Source organism: Dasypus novemcinctus, chromosome 21, assembly GCF_030445035.2.
Source record: "Dasypus novemcinctus isolate mDasNov1 chromosome 21, mDasNov1.1.hap2, whole genome shotgun sequence".
Classification (NCBI taxonomy): domain Eukaryota; kingdom Metazoa; phylum Chordata; class Mammalia; order Cingulata; family Dasypodidae; genus Dasypus; species Dasypus novemcinctus.
This window is the reverse complement of record NC_080693.1, coordinates 46,204,695-46,216,022: the sequence shown is the minus strand read 5'-3', so window position 1 is coordinate 46,216,022 and position 11,328 is coordinate 46,204,695. Positions and strand designations below refer to the sequence as shown.

The 11,328-nt window shown below is 36.5% G+C and overlaps 1 protein-coding gene across 2 annotated transcripts in view; it reads left to right on the top strand.

The window, feature by feature from the left end:
* GDPD1 (glycerophosphodiester phosphodiesterase domain containing 1) overlaps positions 1-11,328 on the top strand; it is a 47,978-nt gene that overhangs the window by 24,670 nt on the left and 11,980 nt on the right. For both annotated transcript variants that reach the window (XM_058283888.1, XM_058283889.2), the window contains exons 3-6: positions 525-660; positions 2,827-2,872; positions 8,465-8,583; positions 9,088-9,177. In XM_058283888.1, the coding sequence (XP_058139871.1) occupies positions 525-660; positions 2,827-2,872; positions 8,465-8,583; positions 9,088-9,177 (391 nt within the window). The remainder of the gene's footprint in view (positions 1-524; positions 661-2,826; positions 2,873-8,464; positions 8,584-9,087; positions 9,178-11,328) is intronic.

Below are 11,328 nucleotides of genomic sequence, written 5' to 3'. Positions count from 1 at the left end.
TAAATTAAATAACTTGCCCAAGTAAGTGACAGAGGCAGGATTTGAACCTAGGCTATCTGTCTCCAGGGTCTCTGCTCTTATCCATTATGCTATCCCCTCTCCAAAAACCATAGAATTTTAGAGGTGAAAGGAACTTTGGAGATTATATGATCTAATCTTTTCATTTTATAGATGTGGAAATATGAACCAGAGAGGGGAATTTATTTGTTCCAAGTCATGAAGCATGTTCATAGCAAAGCAGAAACTGGTGCCTAAATCTCTTAACTTTTGGTTTAATGTTCTTTCCTTTATATTCGGTTGCCAGAATTAAGGGTAGTAGTTTATGGAAAGAGGCAACATGATTCTCTTATTTTAAATAACTTAGAATATTTTCATATCAATAATTCATAATACATGACAGTATTGAGATATTTTAGTATTATGGGATTTTTTTGTTATTTTGATTTGTAACTCTGAACTTTTTACATCTGATCTTTGTAATCTAAATATTAAATTTCAGAATATTCTTCTTTTTATTTCTCTAGTGCAGTTAAAATTGGAACTGATATGCTGGAATTAGACTGCCATATCACAAAAGATGAACAAGTTGTAGTATCACATGATGAGAATCTAAAGAGATCAACTGGAGTCAATGTAAACATCTCTGATCTCAAGTACTGTGTAAGTAAAAATGCTTGATAAATGAGATTTTTAACAACAGTTATGCCAGATATTTTTTTTTTTTTTAAAGATTTATTTATTTATTTAATTTTCCCCCCTCCCCTGGTTGTCTGTTCTTGGTGTCTATTTGCTGCGTCTTGTTTCTTTGTCCGCTTCTGTTGTCGTCAGCGGCACGGGAAGTGTGGGCGGCACCATTCCTGGGCAGGCTGCACCTTCTTTCGCGCTGGGCGGCTTTCCTCACGGGCGCACTCCTTGTGCGTGGGGCTCCCCCACGCGGGGGACACCCTTGCGTGGCACGGCACTCCTTGCGCGCATCAGCACTGCGCATGGGCCAGCTCCACACGGGTCAAGGAGGCCCGGGGTTTGAACCGCGGACCTCCCATGTGGTAGACGGACGCCCTAACCACTGGGCCAAAGTCCGTTTCCCAGTTATGCCAGATATTGATTCAATAAATCATTAAAAAAATCAGTCATAGTGACTGAATAATAAATGTCAAAGGATGTTTTAAAAAACTATTCTGACTTTCCAGTGAGGATTTATTTTGTATAAAAACATATTTATAGAGACTTGCCTTTATAAATAGTTTGGTAAAATTGCCAAAGTCCTCAAATGTGAAACTACTAGAGTTTAACTTGTTAAAAATCTTTGATTCAGGTTAAAGATATGAATAAATTTTAGTTTTCAGGCATAGGAAAAGACCCTTTAAAATCTGATTATTATGGTTTATATTCTCATTATAATAAATACTGAAAAATAGAGGGAAATTTAATGGCTGATTTTACCACCTAAAGAAATTAAGCATTAACAGGGTATTATCTGTATGTTTTTTTACATAATTGTGGTCTCACTGTATATTATTTATATTATATATTTTTAAACACTTCAACATTATAACATGATAAGCATTTTTATGCTTATTTTTCATAAGCATTTCAAATGACTACATATTATTCCATTAAGTAATTACGTCATTATTTTTAACCATTCCTCTCTTGTTGAACATTTGAATTGGTTCTAAGTTTTTACCATTATAGGTAACACTGCACTGAATATCTTTATGCATAAAGATAAAGCTCTCTCTTTTTATATTTAGATTCTTATATAAATATATTTAAACAGATATAAAGACATTTTTAAAGACATATATGTAAAGATACTTATATTTATTAAAGGTTTATATAAAGAAAAAGTTTTCTCTATATTTAAAATTATTTCTGTAAGTAAACTCCCAAGAGGGAAAGTATTGAGTATAATAATTTTTATAAGTTGCTATTGACAGCTTGCTTTTTAAAAAAAAAGATTTATTTATTTATTTTTCTCCCCTCCCTCCCCCCACTCCGGTTGTCTGTTCTCTGTGTCCATTTGCTGCATGTTCTTCTTTGTCCGCTTCTGTTATTGTCAGTGGCACGGGAATCTGTGTTTCTTTTTGTTGTGACATTTTGCTTTGTCAGCTCTCCGTGTGTGCAGTGCCATTCCTAGGCAGGCTGAACTTTGTTTCCTGCTGGGTGGCTCTCCTTACAGTGCACACCCCTTGAGCATGGGGCTCCCCTATGCGGGGACACCCCTGCGTGGCACGGCACTCCTTGTGCGCATCAGCACTGCATGTGGGCCAGCTGCACACGGGTCAAGGAGGCCCAGGGTTTGAACTGCAGACCTCCCATGTGGTAGACGGATGCCCTATCCACTGGGCCAAATCTGCTTCCCTTAAGAGTTCTAATACCTAGTAGATTTTAGAAGAGATCCCTTTTTGCTATATCTTTTCCATTATTGGGTATTATAATTATACCAAAGAGTTATTAATTTGCTGTATGAAATTTTAATTTCTATTTCTTTGGTTATTTAAGGATTTTTCTATATGATTTTTAGTTTTTTTAAAAATTGTCTATTATTGACATTCGTCTACTGAAACCTTTGTATATTTATCATTGAGAAAAGGTCCAAATAAATAGCACAGATTTTTTATTAGTGGGTGGTGAATGTATGTAATTATAGGGAATAATTTGCTGTTGGGGATGTTCTCCTGGGTGTTCCATGTAAACATATGTAGTCTTTTTTTCTCTTATTATTTTGAAGAAGCAAATCTTAATTTTCTGTCTTAACGTAAGATACTAAAATACTTCATTTATTTTTGAGAGCTAACTTTCTTTAAATCATGTCTTTTAAAGGAACTCCCACCTTACCTTGAGAAATTGGATGTCACATTTCAGAAAGGTAATAGTTTCCATTTTCACTTTAATCATTTCCATTAAAGTATATTCATTTGAGAAGCAGATATACATGTGTTCTCTTTTTGTATTAAGTTCCAACTAAAAAATACTGCCCTTAAAGCTTGTTCTCTTAGTCCTACAAATCTGAAACCTTGATTATTTGACCTTGAGATGATCAAGCCCTAAGATTTAACTGACTTAATTCAATTTAAATCCATGTACAGTTTAACCCAAACACTAACTACAGGAAACCTGTATACTACTAGGAATACTTTGAAATACTTTTAAAGCTTCAAATTCTAGAATACTGCTATAACTTGTAAAAAGCATCCCTTTATTTATAAATATAAAAAAGTATAAATGAAAAGAAATTGAAAGGACCCCTTTTAGATCCTTACGGATTCTGTAACGTTTGATTCTATGTAATTTGGCTGCTCCATAGTTTAGATTATTATAGCAGTGTTTGAGGGAGCATTTCTCACAAAGAAACATGTCCCTTGTCCCTTCATGTTAGATGGAAAATACACCACCTTGAGATAAAGGCATGGAGCAGGTGTAGGCTTCTCACCATTACAAATCTTATTACATTGTGAATGATTCAAATGTATACCTCAGTAAAACTACAAGATGCTACATGTCAGGGACCTTGGTATGGCTTGCAAATATGTTGAATTATTCAGTGCCAAGGATCTATTGTTAATGATTTTCAAAAAGAACTAAGTGGGGAGCAGATGTAGCTCCAACAGTTGAGTGCCTCCTTTCCACATGGGAGGTCCTGGGTTTGGTTCCCTGTGCCTACTAAAAAAGCAACCCCCCCGCCCCCCAAAAAAAATACAAACAACCAGAAAACTAAATGAAAAAAATCAACTCAGGGGAGCCAGTATGGCTCAGTGGTTAGGCACCAGCTTTCCACACACAAAGTACCAGGTTTAATCCCCAGCCCCCAGGAGCTCAAAAAAAACACAAAAACCTGTAACTGTACAGTGAACTGGATTTACAATTGCCCAGTATAATTTGTCCTTGATAGTGGAGTTTTGGAAAGCCAAATAAAAATCAGAAAGTTGCAAAAAAAACAAAAAAAGTCAGAAAGTTGTTTAAATTAGCTATCTCTAAACGATGTTTAAATTTGTGCTTGAGTTTACTTTCCAGGTAAGTGTTATTAGCTGTGTTGGTATGAGGAAACAATTTATTAATTCTTGTAAATAACAGAATTATACTTGCCAAGTAGTACTAGTATTTGTGTCCATTGTGGACTTGTAATGGTTAAGAAAATTTTAGAAGTGAAATTTTTCTTATTTTCCCTTTATACAGCAAAAACTAAAGCCCTACAAAGATTTAAAAAATCTTTTGAGGAAAAAGATATTTAAAATTTTCTGGTTTTATATTTTCCGGTTTCATATTTTCCAAAATCATAAAACTATAAAACTTTGAATATGAAGAGAACTTTGAGAACATCTAATCCTGTCTCTTCAGATTATAGATAAGGAAGCTGAGGCTAAAAGATGCAAATTAACCTGATTAAGGTCATATAACAAGTAAATGACAGAGATAGGACTTGAAACTTGGTCTCCTCCTTACCAGTCCAAGGTTAAGCTGTACCATACTGCCTCCCCATTTGAACAGTCTTCTCAAACATAATAATAGCAATTCCATGTACTCTTAAATTTCAGAGAACTGTAAAGAATAATAAACTTTCAATAATATTGAATTCGACTAATAACTGACTTTAGACTATGCCTCAGATATGAAGCTTACTGCATTTGAAATAAATTAATATTTAGTATTATATAAATGTGACTGAGATTAGTCGGAAATTGTTTAGTTTTTTTTCATCCTATTCCTCTGCTCAGAACTTTTCCTTGCTTCTCTTTAAACTGGAGAGAATATCATTTTCTTTGTGGTTCACAACTTAAATGGAGAGGTAATTAAGTGTTTTCTTTTAAAAGGTGCTTTGATGTGCCACAGACTATATTAAGAAGTAAATGTAAAAAAGGAACATAAAAAAGTGCCAACTGAAGGGTTTATTATCTACCTTGCTTGCTTGACTAGCCTTTTTTTCATGGAAAATGCATAATTTCGATAATCTAGAGTCAATTTATATAGTTGATAATAATTATTTAAAATTTCTAGCATTCTGTACGGACCACTTCACTCATTCCATTACTCAGCAGTGCTGTGGCATATTCCTTGCCTATCATTCCTGTTTTCCTGTTGTTTTCCTTTTTTGGTTTTTTTAGTGTTCCATTTCCCTGCCCTGCATGGGATAATACTTGGAAAAAACTTCTCTTTCTCCAACTCATTTTCCATATTCTTTGCTGGCTCAGGCATCTAATTTAATTTCTTCTTATCACTTTGGGAAACGTTTTTATTTTCTTAGTACTCCTTTTAATTTCCTTGTTCCTCCACTACTAGATGCAATATTATTGCTTAATTTATCATTTAACTGCTCCAAAGTTGGTTTTATCTCTTTGACCTTTCTACGTTGATCCTTGCATACATCTTACTTATATGTGAATAGCTATTGATCCATGGCAATTCTCTTTGACTGCTAAATTAATTTTCCCACACTTAGAAGCTAACAAAAATCTTTACTTAAGTAAAACAATGCTAGCCAATAGGACACTCTGCAATGATGGAAATGTTCCTATATTCATTCAGTACTGTAGCCTATAGTCATAAGTGGCTTTTGAGCCCTTGAAATGTGGCTAGAGCAACTGAATTTTTTATTGTATTTAATTTTAATTAACTTACATTAAAATATACCTGTGTGGATAATGGCTACTATATTTAGCTATACAAAACTGAAATGTCATACTCAGACTTATTAGATTATAAATAACAGAAATCAGCTTAAACTAGCTTAAAGCAAAAAAAAAAAGGGGGGTATTGTTTCATGTAATTGGACAGAATGATGGTGGATCTGACATCAAACACTGCTGGATCCAGGGGCACAAAAAGTACTCTCTCTCTCTCTTTTTCTCTTCATTTCTTGGTACTATGTGTCTTGGTTTTATTTTCTTGAATTCAGATGAGTTTTGTCCATGTAATAGGGAACCATGATCACTGACATCCTTCTTACACTAAGACCCCAGAGGCAGTCCTACTTATAAGCTTCAAGAGAAAAGTCCCAGGAAAAGACGCTGATTGTCTCAGCTTGGGACATGTGCTCATACTGAAACATTCTCTGTGGACAAAGACATGTGGACAAAGCCAGACCTAGATCATATGCCTACTCCTGAGGGTGAAGGAGAGTGGTACTGTGAATGACAATCCTATCAGAGCAGTTTTAGAGTAAGGGTAATACAGTTTTTGAAGGGAAGGAAGGATGTTGGGACTTAAAAGCAATAGATAAATCATCTCAAGATAGTTTAAGTAAAAAATATTAATATATTTGTTCTCACAACTAAAAAGTCCAGGGGTTATACATCTACAGGCATGACTAATTTCAGATCAAGTAGTAATTTGTCTCTCTCTGTCTCCGTTTCCTGCTTTCCTTTGTGTTTGCTTTATTCTCAGGCGTATCATCTCCACATGGAGATTAACCTCTCGTACAGCATCAAGGTTACATGATTCATTTAGCTCAGGATTTCAGGAGACCAGATCTTCTTTCCTAGTACCCATATTGTTACGCCCAAAGAGTCTCAAAGTGGTCATATGCTTACTTTGTGGCTAGGGAGGCAGAACCAGATAATTCATAACCCCATCAGAATGACCAAGAGCCCCATCAGAAATGTGGGGAGTAGGGAATAGACAATATAGGAATGTAGGACAGATAAAACAGTAACACACCTTTCCTTTTTTTCCTTTTCATTCATATGCTGCTTTTCACATGACACCTTATTATAATTAATTTAATTTTCTGGCATGATTCAATTTACCTTTTTGGTATACATCTTTTGTTTTTTAAATTTTACTTCATTTATTTACCATCCCCCCCCAACACACACATTGTTTGCACTCACTGTCTACTCTCAGATCTCCACAGCAGCGCAGGCCAGCTTGCCCTCACCAGGAGGCCCCAGGAATCAAACCCAAGGCCTCCCATGTGGTAGACGGGAGCCCAGTTGCTTGAGCCACATCCCCTTCCCACATCTTTGTTTTAATTTACCATACAAAAAGGATGGAGCGAATGATTTTTCACCATTTAATTATTCACAGGTTAGTGGAATTGAAGGTTTGGAAGGTAGGAGAAATTTTACAATAGTTATGTAGTATGTAGAGTATATGTATCTACATGGATGATTAGAGGCAAAAAGGACTAGGAAAAGAGTAAAGAAAATAACCTTCAGGAAATATGAAGAATGATTTAAATCCCCTTCTAATTTTTCTACAACTCTTAATTTTCTTTTAATAGCTATATTGACATAATTCTTCAACACTTTACTGAATTAGTATATGCTTCCCTTGCCTGAATATATATTCTCTATCACTGATAAAGTCAATGGTGATAAAATACCAAAACTTTTTTAAAAATATATTTTTAATTTATTTTTAAAAGATACATAGATTACATAAAATGTTACATTAAAAAAATATAGGGGATTTCCATATGCTCCACTCCCCACACCTCCCACTTTTTCCCACATTAACAACTTCTTTCATTAGTGTGGTACATTCGTTGCAATTGATGATCACATTTTGAAGCATTGCCACACAGCATGGATTATAGTTTACATTGTAGTTTACACTCTCTCCCACTCCATTCTGCAGGTTATGGCAGATTATATAATGGCCTGTATCTATCACTGCTGATGTCATTCAGAACAATTCCCAAGTCCCGAAAATGCCCCCATTTGACACCTATTTTTCCCACTCCCTTCCCTCAGAACCTCCAGTGGCTACTGTCTCCACGTCCATGATAACAGTTCTTCCATTGTTAGAACCACAATAAATCTATAGTAGAATAACAGTAAGTCTACTCTAGTCCATTGTTCATTCCCCAATCCTGAGGATTCTGGGATGGTGATGCCCATTCCACTTCTAATTGAGAGGGGGCAAAATAGCAAAACTTTAAAAACAATCTCAATATGCACTGGGAGGGGAATGGTTAAATTAAGATAATTAAATTATGGCCTACCTAGTCAAAGAAGCATTGTAAAGCCTTTTAAAATCATAATTATGGAATGAGATTGGAGGAGTATATCATTGTCAGTATTAAGATTGTGATGTTGTACTATAGTTTTGCAAGAGCTTACTACTGGGGAAACTGTCAAGGGTACATGGGATCTCTCTGTATTATTTCTGATAACTACATGTGTAACCTCAAAAATTTTAATTAAAATAAAAATAAATAAACACAGTATATCAGCATAGAAATATTTATTTTCCTTGTGTTAGAAGATCAGGTTAAAATTTGAAGGCATGCTATAGTCCAGCTATATTAAATTATGCATAGATAAAAAGAGTAGAGGAAATACACTAAATGGTTACAATGGTTATATCTAAGTTGAGGGATTTGGGATGATGTTTCTTTTCTTCTTTATGTATTTAGTCATTTTGTAAATGTCCTGCAATGAATATATACTATAACTTTTCTAATTATAAAAATAGTACAAGTTATCTTTTAAATATACACTGAAAAATCTTGCTTTCTCAGATTGCCATTGCGAAGGTAAAGATAACCGAATCCCATTACTGAAGGAAGTTTTTGAGGCCTTTCCTAACACTCCCGTTAACATCGATATCAAAGTCAACAACATTGTGCTGATTAAGAAGGTACTTGAGGCATTGTCTCCTCTGGGTGTGTTGCATCTGCTTTCATGAACTAAATAAGACTAGAGAAGATGACTGTATAGATTATAATGTTTAAGGAAATGTGATACTCTGGATATATATTTTAAATAATGCTTTGGTAGAAGAGATCACTTTACTGTAGGACAGCCCATTTTCAGAGCGAGTTATCATGTCTCAGTCATTGCTTCTGTGAATCAATCATACTGGCATTTATATAATTAGCTTCTTCTAGCTTAACTTGTTTCATTTTTAGTAGGTTTATCTCAAATTTCTTAAGAGTTGCACTCTATTAAATACATGTATAATGGTAAAATATAAATGATTTCATATATTTTAAAGAATAATCTGAATTTACATATTGGTTCTTCCAAAATTTTATACTGTCCATTGGAAGATAGTCAGTTGTAATCCATTTTTTTAAAGCAAAATAGTATAAATGGATTCATAAACAGACATGTATCTAAAATTTTGAATTTTCACATGTAGGTTTCAGAGTTGGTAAAGCAGTACAAACGAGAACATATAACAGTGTGGGGCAATGCCAGTTATGAAATTGTAGAAAAGTGCTACAAAGAGGTAAGCTTCATAAAAGATTTGGAATCATCTTTGTTGTTATTGTGTATCTATAAATGATATGTTATTAAAGTAATTTTTTTAAAAGATTTTTTTATCTTTTTAATTTATTTCTCTCCCCTTCCCCCCCTCCCCACAGTTGTCTGCTCTCTGTGTTCATTTGCTGTGTGTTCTTCTGTGTCCGCTTGTATTCTTGTCAGTGGCACCGAGACTCTGTGTCTCTTTTTGTGCATCATCTTGCTATGTCAGCTCTCTGTTTGTGGGGCACCATTCCTGGGCAGACTACACTTTTTTTGTGCTGGGCGGCTCTCCTTACAGGGCACACTCCTTGCACATGGGGTTCCCCTACGCAGGGGACACCCCTGCGTGGCACAGCACTCCTTGCATGCATCAGCACTGCATGGGGGCCAGTTCATCACACGGGTCAGGAGGCCCTGGGTTTGAACCTTGGACCTCCCATGTGGTAGGCAGATGCCCTATCCGTTGGGCCAAATCCTCTTCCCAGAGTAATTATTTATAATTATTTTATTTCATAGCCTTGATACAAAGAGAGATGGTCCTGATTGAAAGCAGCTAGCCAGAAGTTTATTAGAGAAAATGGATCTGATAGATCTGGACCTTGCATTTTAAGTTAATGTAATTGTACTGGTTCATACAATTATTGTTTTCACATACTGTCTTAGTTAGCTAAGCTGTTGAAGGCATTATACCAAAAATGGGTTGACTTTTACAATGGGAGTTATTAGCTTATAAGCTTACAATTCCCAGGCTGAGAAAAATGTCCAAATCAAGGCATCAGGCAATGCTTTTTTTGCCAGAAGACCAGCTGCCATTGATTCTGGGCTCTTCTGTCAAAAGGGAAGGTAGACGGCAGTTTCTCCCTGCTCCTCTGGGACATATCACTTTCAGCTTCCTGGTTTCTGTGGCTTCCTCTTTCGCTTCCATGGGTTTCTCTTTGTGCTTCTGTGGTCCCCTGATTTTGGCTTTTTTTTTTTTAAGATTTATTTTTTTATTTATTTCTTTCCCCTCACCCCCGCCCCCAGTTGTCTGCTCTCTGTGTCCATTCGCTGTGTGTTCTTCTGGGACGGCTTCTATCCTTAGCAGCAGCACTGGGAATCTGTGTTTCTTTTTGTTGCATCATCTTGTTGTGTCAGCTCTCCGTGTGTGTGGCACCATTCCTGGGCAGGCTGCACTTTCTTTCGCGCTGGGCGGCTCTCCTTACGGGGTGCACTCCTTGCACATGGGGCTCCCGTACGCAGGACTACCCTATGCAGGGGACCCCCCTGCATGGCAAGCATTCCTTGCGCGCATCAGCACTGCACATGGGCCAGCTGCACACGGGTCAAGGAGGCCTGGGGTTTCAACCGCGGACCTCCCATGTGATAGATGGACGCCCTATCCGTTAGCGTCTGCTTCCCTGTTTTGGCTTTGACTTCTGGGACTTTCTTAGCTTCTGGGGGTTTCTTCTGTCTCTCTCTCCATATTAATCCTGTTTATAAAGGATTCCAGTAAGAGGATTAAGACCCACTTTGAGCCACACGTTACTGAAGTAATCTAGTCAAAAGGCCCTTAACTGAGGTAATCTAATCAAAAGGTCCCGTCTGCAATAGGTTCATGCCTACATAAATGGATTAACTCTAAGAACATGCTTTTCTAGGGTACAGTCTCAAACTGTCACACACACTAATATTTATTAACTGTTTACCAACATATTAATTATGTACATTATAAAACAAAATGATTCCTGTTTTGAATACCTAGTCCTTGCTTAAGTAATTAAATTTATTGTGTAATTTCGAATTAAAGAAGAGTATTTAGTTTTCCATCTCTACATCCCAATCTTCTTTTTACCCTGCCTGCTAAAAAGACTTAATCTGATTAAGCCAAGATCATGATTAACAGGTAGTATATAAGAGCAAAGCCATTCTATCCACTGAAAATTTTCTGTTTAAAGAAAATATGTCTAGGGAAGCGGACTTGGCCCAATGGATAGGGCGTCCGCCTACCACATTGGAGGTCCGTGGTTCAAACCCCAGGCCTCCTTGACCCATGTGGGGTTGGCCCACATGCAGTGCTGATGCGCACAAGGAATGCTGTGCCATGCAGGGGTGTCCCCCGCGTAGGGGAGCCCCACACACAAGGAGTGCGCCCTGT